Source organism: Glycine soja, chromosome 5 (genome assembly GCF_004193775.1).
Source record: "Glycine soja cultivar W05 chromosome 5, ASM419377v2, whole genome shotgun sequence".
Lineage (NCBI taxonomy): Eukaryota > Viridiplantae > Streptophyta > Magnoliopsida > Fabales > Fabaceae > Glycine > Glycine soja.
The window spans coordinates 36750306-36763855 of record NC_041006.1 but is presented as its reverse complement, the minus strand read 5'-3'; the positions used below and the strand labels follow the sequence as shown (position 1 = coordinate 36763855).

Genomic DNA, 13550 nt, shown 5'->3' with positions numbered 1-13550 from the left:
TTAGTAAATTTTGTTTTAATTTGACTAATTATAAATGAAAAAAATTATTAAGGAATAAATATTTTTTTAAATTTATCATGAATTAAAAAATAGTGTCAAAGGATAAAAAATAAAATTATTATTTTATTAAAAACTTAGTACAAAATAAAAATTTAATAGATAGCAAACACACAAAATAAATATTTATTAGGGATCAAAAAGATATATTTAAATCTTTAATTTTATATGTTGTCAAAATACTATTAGGGAGCATTTGGTAGGGAAGAAATTTTTACATACATGTGAATCATGATTCCTATAAATGAATAAAATTTATTTGATTGATCACTGAAATCTTCAGATAAATTTTATAAGAATTAAATAATTACACATAATTTTTTAAGTTATTTTAATTATTTACCATATTGTATAATTTAATAAAAAATAATATCATGTTTTTAATATAATAAAAAATTAAACTCGAAAAAGTAAAATTTTCATCCCCATTCTAAAAATTTCATGAGAAATTGATTAAAAAATATTATGAAAACATCCTTTTCTAAAAACGTTATTTTTTAAAATATGCATACCAAATATGGATAAGTTTCCCAACCTATGATTCCTAGAAAATAAAAACTTATGTCCTATTAAACACTCCCATAGAGCTTTTTTGGTGGTGAGAATAAAAAGAGATACAATAGGATAATTATCATGTCTTATTATAATCCTGTATTTGTTACATTAATATGATATGATAGTGTTATATTATCACTTATCATATTCTATTATTAGTGTATTTCTTATTCGGAAAATTAAGAGTCATGTTCTCTCTTTCTCTCTCTATATATATGATAATAAATTAATATTATATATATACATTATAATTTTAAAACATAAATTTAAATTAAATTATTAAAATAAAATAATTATTCAAAAATTTTCAAAGTAAAATATTTGACTATTTTAAAAACCTTATATAATTTTTTTATAATTTAAAAAAAAACTGCATAAATAAAATCTATTTTTTATAGTTTAGTTTTTTATTTATTTTCATAGATTATAAAAAAATTATAGCTATTTTTTCAATATAACATTAAATACAATTAAACTTTATTATGTTCTTATTATATATTATTCTTATAGTGCTCGTAGAATTGGATCCTAACAAAATTTAGATTGAAACTCAAGATTGTAATTGTGTGTCTATTGAAGGATGAGTTTGCGACTTATAGACACTGATTTGATTAAGGGAAACCACCTAAGTCGTAGTGAAAATGAGTCTTCACAGGACAATTGTTACTACTTATGGACCCAAACTTAGGTAATTTATCCATGACCAATATGAAACTTGGGTGAAACTAAGTGGAGGTCCGAATCAACTAATGTTGAAGAATCAATGAATGAGTTGTGGTTAGGGGTGAAATGTCACTCGAACCCAAAGTTGATTGGTTCTCCCCAAAATGCGTTGAGGCACAAACCTCTTTGGGTTGATCTATACCATACTCTAGTCTTGTAAGGTGATATACACTAGCTAATAATCCTTTTGGTGCCACATTGTAGACACATTGGGAACCTAGATAAGTGTAACCATATGCATATAAAATGATAACAATGGAATGTCAATCCTCGGGCTTTATTAGTAAAGTCTCGATTCCTTGGTAATCTAGATCCAATGATTTATGAATTAGTCCATGTCTGACTAGCGAAGAAGACAAATGATCTTGCATTTTTTTTGTTTCTCTTGAATTTTTTTTATAAATCTGGTATTAGTCTTTCCTAGTTTTTTTTATTTATTATAGTCCATTTTTTAGACTTAATTGAATATCATTGAATTTTTTTGGATTTCTTAAAAAAATCAAATAGTCTTGATTGAATATTATATATATTTTTTTAAAAAGTCTTTTTTTAAGACAAGTTTAAAATCTTAATTAAATACATCCCTTAAATGATGATGTTGTACAAATATATTCATAAAAAGTTCATTTTTATACTACCTTGTTTCCTAAAACTTTTGAGTAGTTTTTTAGGATTGATGCATTGATTTATATACTTTTTAAAATTAAGAAAAAAATAGAAAATTTATAATTTTTTCTTATATTACTTGAATAAATAGAGAGATAAAAAAGTAAGAAAAAAATACAATTATATCAAATGAGATTGTGGCATGATTAATGGATAATTATATCTCTTAAGTATTTGATTTTTCAATTCAATATGAGAATGAAAGAGCACGTATTGGGAGAGGTTAATTATTTGTACGAATCTCAATATTGTGGAGGATTAGCCTTTAACTCTCATTTAAGGGATATTCCAAAGTTACCCAAAAAAATGAGATTATGAGAGAAAAAAATATTTTTCCACTAAAATACAATTGAAACAAAAATAAATTTATAATTTTATTAAGATTTTACATTCAAACACACTTTCTATCTCAAGGTGAAAAGGAAAAAATATAAAATAGAAATTTTATCAAAAAAAATAAAATCTTTCTTTATATTATTTTTATCATCTCATCATTTGAACATTAGGTGTGTTTGAATTACAAGAAATCTATTGTTATTGTCAAACTTATCTCATCAACTATCAAAACTTTAGACAATGACTAACGTACTCACTAATTGGGCCTAGAAGACATTAGAAAATGAATTTAATATACAGTAATTAGTATTTAGAACCATATATCTAATATGTGTATAGCTCAACCTAAAACTAGTGGGGCACACAACCCTCTTGCTTTAAGTAGAAGAGGCAAATGAGGATTAAAAAATGAATAAGAAGAATGTAATTAATATACAACTCATTCTAAAACTGGAAGGGTTATAGCTCAAATAGGCCCAAAATCATTTTGGACAAACCTAATAAACTCCGGAAATTCTTAAACCCAATGCGTTCCAAATTTTGAAAATTTAAAAAATTATGTACACCATAATGCAACTCTATCTTTGTTGGTGAGTTTCTCTTTTAATTTAATCAATGGATATTATACAAGCTTTTCAATTTCTTATTTTTTTTAGCTATTAGGAAACGTGCTTGAGTTTTTCATGGAACGGGGAATTTAAAAACACACACACGCACACTTTCTTTTTATTATATCAAGTTTATTTTTTTTATAATTTTATCAAATTAGGACTTATGAACGTATTACCTATTTAAAAGTGTGACAATGTTATCATTCGTCATTAAAATAGTATAATGTTTTAGGAAAGTGGTTATTTTACATAAATATTATATGAATTTAGAAGGCATAGGACAAAAAGTGAGAGGAGAGAACTATGGTTAAAAAATGTGTATGTAGGTTTTATCAAAAGATGATGTTTACATCTAGAGAGCTCATTGTGTTCAATGGTGTATAATGAGGAGATTTTCTTAGAACATTAACTATGTAGACTAAGTCAAAGTTATTACTAGATTTGAATTAATGACGAGAGGTTTAAATAATTTTAACGAGATAATGAGTTCAAACATTATTACCACTATTTAAAAGGGATAAAATTGAGATATAATCAACATTTGAACAGAATCAATATCTCAATGTTACAATGTGTTGGCCTATGTGAGTGATGGTTTTAAAGAGGATCTGACATTCGTGAATGTATTTCCAAAACAATAAGCAGTTTCCTAAGTATGGTTTGCCATCAACCCGTCTTTCTTCAGGTCTACAACAAGAGTTTTATTATTTCAAACAAGGATAAGAACAGTAACACTTTCATCTGCTTTCATCCTGTGAATAGCTCGCTAAGGGTTTTTTTTTTTATAGGCAAATCAAGGGTGTTTCTTGGGCCCAGAATCTAGTCATGTAAATCAAGGTCATCGTAGAACAAAGTAAATTTGTAATTACAAGGAGTCATGTCTTCAACCCAACTATCATTGAAATTATGTACTCCTATATATTATGAATAAAATGGCTTAAACTCAACTCAATAACTTCTAGAGAAAGAAACCGAGAACAAAAGGCAAAAATAAAAAATAAAAAAGCACAAAGAGGACAAAGGGAATACAATCAAAATTTAGCCATGCCATTGGCATCAGCAGACTGATTGACTTCGGGAAGGGTTTTGCAGGAAAGTGACGAAAGAGCTCAAGTTTGAGGTTCTCAAAAGGCTTAATACTCAATTCAACTTGATCTGATAGTTTAGATTAAGTATTTAATTTGTTTCCTTGATTTTTTAAGTATGAATTGGGTTTTTTTTTTCTTTTCTAATTTTACACAATTACATATTTTCCGTCAAATTAAAACTAACGTCTTTAATGTGTAAATTTTGTCGCTTCAATTTACATTTGGCGGGAATTTTTAACCTCCACTATATTTTTATTTTTAATTAAAAATAATAAAAAAAATCCCTCATCTGGCACCCATGCCTCTCCCAAGAGAACCTAAATGAACCCTAGGCATCAGCCACCCACAACCTCAGATCGGATCGTCAAATCTCTAAAATACTATACTCGCTACGGAAGCAATCTTTTACACTCACCATCGCATTTGATTTCCATCAACCGCTCATTATTAAGTGGTCCATTTATAAGACTATATATATAGTGGTCCAATCTTAGTGGCCCTTAGTATTATTATGGATAATCTCAATGTTGCTTCCTTCGATTAGCAAAACAAATATACTATTTACATTTGTATGGGAAATTCAAAAGCACAAATCTCCATTTTAGCAAAAGAAAACAAAATTAGTCACAGATTTGGGTTTTCTGGAAGGGTAGTGTAGCATCTTTACAAGTGTCTTATATTTCAACACAGCACCCCGATTGGACAAACCCAGAGAAACCCTCAGGCACATTTATCTTTGTCAATTTACGGTTGTCCACCAAATAGAACCCATGCGGTGCACCTTCGTAATCGGATCCACTCAACACAACCCTGGACCCAACCGCAACCCCACATACCCCAACCCTCAGCCCCGGATCCCAACCTCTCCAATTCACCAATCTCCCATCTTTCCCTACCCCAACACATGACCGAGGACACTGACCCTCTTCCCAAAACCCGTTTTCTTCCCTCCACCCACCCGACCCGATATCCAACACCTCCGCCGACCCATCGAACATCCCTTGCCTCTCCGTGGAATAACCACTCACAACCCAAAACTCATCCCCAATCACCACCCCCTCGCACTCGTCCCTCTCTCGGCCCATCGGGTCCAGCCCGGCCCATTCATCACTCCTCGGGTCATAAGCCCACGCCGTACTCAGCGCGTTCTTATTCTCATCATGCCCTCCCGCTACATAAACCCGGCCCACCCCCGCCCCGATGGCGAAAAAAGACCGCTTCTCCGGCATGTCCTTCCCCCGCCGCCACTCGCTCGTGCGAAAATCGTACACAAACACTGCCGTCAGAGGCTCGTAACTTGCGGGGTCCCACCCTCCCATCAGCACAAGCTTCCCGTCGCAGCTCGCCAGCTGGCAGAACAGCGGCAGCCCGGACGGGTAATCCGGAACCGGGTCGACCCGGTCCCATGTCATGCTCTCCGGGTCGAACACGCTTATCCCGTAAACCGACGCAACCGAAGCGTTGTTTTTCTCCTGAAGCGGTTGATCCTCACGCGCCTGAACGAGGCACGTGACTTTTCGGGTGTGGCCGGTTTTCTTCCTGTGGGAGTAAAACGCGTCGCTTTGGAGGAGGCAGTGCCACTGGCTGCAGACTCGGAGGGCGACTCGGTGCGCTGAGTGGGGCAAACGAGTGAGGCACTCGAGTCCGAGTTCGCTCGGTAACTTGGGTATCAAATCGTTGAACTGGATCAAGTCGGAGATAGTATTATTATCCATCACTGTGAGTAATGAGAGTGTGTGGCGCTTTAAGCATTTATAGAGATAGAAAGAAGCCGTTAGATAGGTCATCATAATCCAACTGGTTGGCGCACACGGATAATGGCATCTGTGCATTCAGATATTTTCACTTTTTCATCTTATTTATTATTACTCACCTTCTAAATTATGATATAAATGTAATATCATGAATTATACTTCTATTTATATCATACATTTTTTATTACATTAATTTTTCTATTTTATATTTATGATAACTAATTTGAAAAATAAATTTCGTAAACAGGTGATGAGATATACTATAATATATAGATGACACATTAACTAATTATTTTAACAATGTAAATTACATATGATAAATATTTATCGGTGTATACTTATAATTCATATATAATACATAAGTATTTCTAAAATTTAAAATTATAATTAAAAATCAAAATATATAATTATATTTTAGATTTATAGTAAATGTATAATTATACAAATGGTCATTCTTTGTCCTAAGTAAAAAGTCATCACATTGTTTTGCTACATTTGACATCAACAGCACATCAAAAAATTCAAAAGCTTTGTCGATAGACGGATAAGTATTTATTTGTAAATATATTTATTTATAACATAGTTTTTCATATATACACGTGTTTGATGATAACATTACAAGTATGTAACAAGTAATGAGTAATAAGCACTCATAACAAGTGAAGAAGACTACAGAGGATGGTTTCATGTCTAAGTAGTTTTAAACTCAATATAGAATCATTAATCTTTGTTTTCCTCTTGTTTTTTTTTTGTCATTTATTTATTTATTGTTAATTTTATATTTATCTTTGATGCAAAAGAAAAGTTGGCATTCATGACTATGGTTATTCTGTAATCATACACATGATCCACATCATCTCCGCACGCATCACTGCATAGGTAAAAGATTATTTAACAACTTAATTAGTTTTATCAAATATTTTTGAACTCTTATATTGTAAATTTTTAATTCATGACTTCAAAATTATATATGAAGACTCAACAACAATCTAGTTCCTTTTTTAAAAGTAAAAAATAGTAAACTTATATTTATGACTCATTAGACAAGTTTCTTTCTCAAACTCTTTTTTGTATATGTATTTTTTTTTTCAAATATATAGATATTCACATTAGTTTGAATTAAAATGGATCCAGATATCTTAAGTAAGGTGATAAGTTTGGATTTTATAGATAAAAAAACATATATATATATATATATATATATATATATATATATATATATATATATATATATATATATATATATATATATATACTAAAGATAGGTCATTCAACTTCTGGACAAAATTAATAAATATTTTGCAGTGATAAAACCCTACCACCTTACCCAAATTACGGGCACTCCACAGGCCTATCATTCGATCTTTACCTATTAATTCGGATAGATATTCGTCCCATATGTTGTTGGCAATTATCGCGCATTGCTTGAGTTAAAAAAAATGAAGAGGTTCAATTTAAGCTTAAACAAGGTTTTAAATTATCAAGTGCAATTATAAGGAGATTGAGAGATTCTCCTCCTAGGAACTGCGAAACTTATTATACAAATAAATGAAGCTTATAGGAGTATTTAGTTTAAAAATCCTATTTTAGTCGTTGAAAGACAAATTCATGTATTGTCCGCTTAAATTTGTCACACTATTAATTCATTAAAAAATATTATTAATATAATTTTAAAGATAATTTATTATAAAATAACAAACTGATCAGTATAATGATTAATAATTAAATGATAATATATATAGAATTGTCTTACTCTGTCAATAAGTACATAACTTTTATATATATATATATAGTGTTAATGACAAAAGATTCCATTATGCATTGCTTTTTTTGTTTTCCTGTTAATTACTGTAACTGCCAAAAGCATAGAAGTGGATAATTGAACTGAGGGGTGGATAAGGATGCATTATGTATACGTGTGCAGGGAAACCAAAATTAATCAGACAGCGAGGAGAAGTAATAGAATAGTCAATAACAATTTCAATATTTCTATGTAACTTTGTCGATTTGTCTTTCTCCAAACAAAAAATAATTAAACAACCCAAAAATAATATATCCCTGCGCCCAACCGGCCAACCCTACATCCAGGGTGTCGTGTCTTGGTTTTAATCTCATAATTATATATATAGAGAGGGAAAAATAATATTTACTTTTTTCTCAAGTGAGAAATATTTTTTTTTAAAAAAAATTACATGTGTTAGATTGAAAATTAAGAGAATACTTTAATAATAACATAATATTTTCCTCAAAAAATAATAATAATAATATAATATCACAATCTTAATCTTAATTGCTATTTTAATTAATAATAATATATATTTCATTTAACCTACCTTTGCAGGAGTCGAATTCAGAGAGAAAAATTAAAAATACATGTATTTGATGTTTGATTGTATTTTGAAAAAATGAGCCTTTCATTACGCAAGAGTTTCAAACCCTCTTTTCCTCCTAAAACAAAATCCTCCATCCGTACAAATTATTTTACAAACATCTGTGTGTTGTGCTCGTGTAATTTATTTCTACGTATTAAAAATATTTGTTTTAGAATAGTTCAATTTTCTGATTAAAAAAACAGTTCAATTTTAATTAATATTTTATTTTTTGGTGTATAATTAATATTTCCTTTAAAACGTCATGATGTTTTTAAAATTAATTACCCATATATTATTATAATTTGATGTATATTTATTCTAAAATTAAATTATCAAATATCCATGCATTTCACAAGAATTCTAAATTTAAATGAATTTTAAAAGATAAATTGAAAGAAAATACGTAAAATTATAAATGATTTGTACATAATTATTTCACGTAGAATCTGAATACTTAAAACTATAAAAAAAAAAATATGTATAACTATTTCAGAAGCATTACAATTTAAATTTAATGGAAAAAATCTCAAGTAAACAAGTTTTATCATCAAATTAGTCATTAGCTATATTTATTTGCAAGAAAGATTAAAGTGGTGATGCAATTATAAGGGATTAGGAGAGTGAAATAAGACATTGTTTTACATATGATATCTATCAGGGTCAAGCTCTAATGTGTTTTTTTCTCTTTGGATTAAAAGAAATATAAGTATTTTTATAAATATTTTTAGTCCAAAATTATATATAATAAATTTATGGACTTGTAAAAATACTAAATTTAAAGTTATAATATCATAATTTGTTACTCATGTAAAACATAATTAAAATACATGAGTAAACTTCCTAATTCTATGAACAAATGTTATGGTCCCACTGACACATTAGTACAATTAGTAAAATAAATAAATAATTTTATAATTTTAAAAGAAACTGTCATACCAAAATTAAATTCACAAATTATGGATTGTATTTATGCAATTAAATTATTACTCGTGCCATGAATTTTGTGATTAAGTACCAATTATTAAGTGTGATTGATCAGGGGTTTAATCTGTTTTTATTTTTCAATCTTTAATGTTTTTTAGTTAATAAAATATGCAATGCTAATAGTTTAAAAAGAGTTACTACCAAGATAGAATTATAGTTTTTTTTAATTAATGATTAAAAAATTGCGTAGTGGCTAAACACAATTACTTTGAAATCTAACGTGGAAGGATGTGACGTGCAAAACAAGATAATCTCAATTACCTTATCCATTCACTCTCCATTAATTTGCTAATATATTGGTATGACGAAATTTGTACATAAACCCCAATGCAATAGTTGTATTTTCTAAACAGATAAATGCAAAAGTGAATGGCCAAGAAACAAAAAACAGAAAGGAAAACAAATCTATATCAGAGGGAAGAGAGGAGAGCCAGAAACGTCACGATGGACTTCCTGTTCGAACTAATTATATAAAATTCTCTTAATCACTAGAAATCCATTAAATTATTTTAATAGAGATATCCTATTTCATGATTTGATTTTACTTTAAAAAAATCATTTGTAAAACTGTTTACATGCAATGATTGCATTTCATGTAAAATCAGCATCGTCCATTTTCTTAAATGAGTCTTTTTAATTATAAATACACTTTCATGACATCATCAGGACGCGTAAAACTATAATGTTTAACGCACTTGCTTAAAAAATGACATAATTATTAACTCTTAACAAAGGATGCATGTAAAAAAAAAGATGCATCAATATGGACATCTAGTGCTTTGTAACAAATATAAATATAGTTTAAGATTTTTGTAAACAGAAACGTATTACGTGAGAAAGAAATAGAAGATTGAGTTGAAAGTAGTAATAGAAGCAGAAAGAGGGAGGAGAGAGAGAGAGAGAGATTAGGATGAAAGTGAAAGTGAATGTGTGTGATTTGGAAACTTGAAATCATCAAAGATTTGAGACTGGTTGAGCGAAAAAGTGGGGAATGGAGCATTTGTGATCGGAGTAGTGTGAATCATAGGGTGAGTGGTTATGGAATAATAGTTCAGCCGTTTACTTCTTATATTAACTCTGAACTGATTGCAAAATACTCCCTCCGTTTCAAAAATACATGACATTTTAAAGAAACAAAATTATTTCAAAATATATGTTATTTGTAAAATTAATGATATATTCAATATTTTTCTAAGGTTATTTTTAATAAATACTTAATGGAAAGAATAAATGAGTCATTAATTAGAGAGATAAAAAATTATATTAGGATGTCATCTAATTTTTCTAATTCAATAAATTAATTAATTTTTTAATACCTGTACAAAACCTTAATCGTCGTATATAAGGAAGTAATTTATATGAAACTATGTTTAAGATTTTTTTTCACAAAATACGAACTTAAATGCAAACTTTATTTTTTTTAATTAAATAAAATTTTGTTGATAGTGTGAATGTTGTGATTCAATTGTAAATATTATAAATAATAATTTTACAAAATATTTTTAATTAATTGACAATATAATTTTTTATAATGATAATACATAAAAACTGAACTAATGTTTACATTAGTAGAAGAAAAAGAAATGGAATCAAATTATATTTCATTCTTTAAATTTGAAAAATAGAATGAAACTCTCTAAAATCCACTCTATTCAATTGTATCCTTTTATTTTTCGTTCTCTTTTTAATCTAAAATATAAAATAAATAAGAACTATCTCATATATATATATATATATATATATATATATATATATTCTATTTTTAAATTATTTTTAACCGATGCAACACTTAATTTTGTCCAGATATAAAATGAACCTTGACAAAATAAATACTACCTAATTAATAGTGTCATTTTCTTTCGCAGTTATTATATTTATAACTCAAAAAAATTTAAAATACAAACTCCGAAATTGCATGTTCCATGCCTTTTAGCTAGAGTACACGCGTACTCAATTTTTGTTTAATTAAATTTAGTGGACATAAACAAAGTGGAATTTTTTTTTTAAAAAAAAAAACTTGACTCGTGAAGGACACATTTTATAATTATTGGTAATAAGTTATTATTAAAAATGTAACCAAATATATCAAATGTACAATAAATTTATGGTGTTATTACTGTATTTCAAAAGTTGTAAAGCATCAATTCCAAAAAAAAAGTTTTAAAGTATCACATCTCTTAATTTTATAATTATTAAATTCGACTCGTATCGATGAAAATTAACTATTGACTTAAAAATTAGACATCTAATCAATTTAAACCACATGTTGAATTAGAAATGTAAGTGACCTAATTTTAGTGTGATTTAACTTTGATAACTCAATTGATTTGATTGATCATTAATTTTTTATTAAAAAGTTAATTTATATCTCACACTTTTAGTATTTGTAAGTTTTCTTACTTTTTTTTTATCAAACATATCTGAATATTAAAATTTAAGATGATAAAGTTATTATTACTTTTTTTTTTGACTAATTTACCTATGTGTATTAGATTATGTCTATTCGTGTACCAAAATAATAATTTTAATAAATAGATGATAATAATATATTGCATGCTCAAAATTTCAACTTTAAGATTGTGTTGAATTCCGAAAAAATATATTATATGTTGAAAATTTTAAACAAGTTCATAAGCATATTTCTAAATATGTTAAATTTGGTTAAACTTTAATAGTAAATGTACAAGTTTAAATGTTATGTTTTTTTTAATATAGACCAAATCATACATGTTAATTGATGACTTAATGGATTTATTCTTAATCCATTGACTCAATACCTAATTGAATTACTAACTGGTCCAAGTCTGATAACTATGCAACATATTATTAGTAAACGTCATTTAATTATTCATTTCTATTAAATAAAGATAATAACATTCAAAATAAATTTTTTACATTAGTTAAATATTAAAAATAAAGTTCAAGTAAAATTTATTATATTTTTTTGTCAATTTTCTGTGTCTATTTTTTTTATCTGGGCAAATAACATTTAAACATGTTAAATAATGTGCTCAATATATTAATTTTATTATAATTTTACATATTTTAAACGTATTTTTAGTAAGAGTTGCTTAATAGTTTATTTTTTATGAAATAAATGTAATTATAATTAAGATAAATTTGTGACATTAATTATATAAAAAATAAAATTCAAGTGCATCACAATCTTTGATAATTATTTATTCTTATTTTTACATTTTGGGTACTCACATTGAATAAAATAACACAAACTTTAAATATACAATTTAATTTAATTATATATGTTCATGCACAAGTTAAATACTACATCTGCAATTTAATTATTTTTTGTGGTTTTTCATATTTTAAATATTTTTCAATTGTTTAGTTATCAAAGTAAACACATTTAAGATAAAAATTATGGCATGATACAAAGTAAGAATAAGTAAAAGTTATTATTCTTTGACAAAGGTTTATACCAATTTTTATAGTTAAATAAACTAATAAAATCCAAATAAATACACTCAAATTTTTTGTTTACCTCATGCTTTGCAGGGGTCAAAATCTAATAAAGACATTAACCAAAAAAAGTCAATATGATGTATGGTTTTGCTTGTACAAGATCGAGTCAAATTGGCCTAGTGAAATGCAAATTATTCAATTTCTCCTCCCAAACTTCATAGTTATTTAATTTTTGAATTTTAATTCCAATAATTTATAGATTAAATTTGGATAAGTCAAGCGAATATTTTTTATGCAACTTATGATGAACTAAAAATAGTAAAAAAAAATTATGAAAAACTAAAAAAAAATCAAGAAAAAACGAAAGATCAAAGCATATTATACCCTATAAAAAATTGGTATCTAAAACTGTAAAATGCAGTTTGGGACACTTTTATAAAATTAACAAGTTAAAAAAACATGTTACGATCGGTTATTCTTTTTGTTGAAATTAATATCAAAGACTAAAAAAAAATTCACAAGAGACTAAAAATACAAACAAAACGTATTTTATCCTATAAAAAATTGGTATCTAAACATGTAAAATACAGTATGGGGCACTTTCGCAAAATTAACAAGTTAAAAACCAGGTTACAACCGGTCACACCACACCCTCACTGGTGTACAAGACTCGCATAATATAATCCACCTTTGACTGATTGTTAATCTAATTAATTAGTATGATCCTCCCCTGTGCAATGGGAGGACCTTTGAATTTTTCGACAATACAAACAAGCAAATATTTATCCCTTAAAATTCTAGAAGCATTTTACTTTTTCACTTTGGATTTGAAGGTTTATACACCACGCATGTATTACTTTTAGTTTATATATATATCAAAATAAATATGACATGGACGTTCTCCTTATCCTTTCAGAAAAGGAAAAGAAAGAGCTCTCTTTTCAATCAAAATCAATTGAAAACATTCATTCACATGGTTGGAAG

The 13550-nt window shown here is 27.5% G+C and overlaps 1 protein-coding gene across 1 annotated transcript; it reads right to left on the bottom strand.

Annotated features, from left to right (window-relative positions):
- Positions 1-4542: 4542 nt before the first annotated feature.
- On the bottom strand, positions 4543-5882 carry LOC114412910 (F-box/kelch-repeat protein At1g15670-like). Its single transcript, XM_028377017.1, has one exon. It carries the CDS (start codon positions 5866-5868, stop codon positions 4711-4713), a length of 1158 nt encoding a protein of 385 aa, XP_028232818.1. The 5' UTR covers positions 5869-5882; the 3' UTR covers positions 4543-4710.
- Between the last annotated feature and the right edge of the window lie 7668 nt (positions 5883-13550).

Excerpts from the sequence above, each read along its gene's own strand:
- LOC114412910 (XM_028377017.1), bottom strand. The coding sequence starts at position 5,868 with ATGCACAGATGCCATTATCCGTGTGCGCCAACCAGTTGGATTATGATG.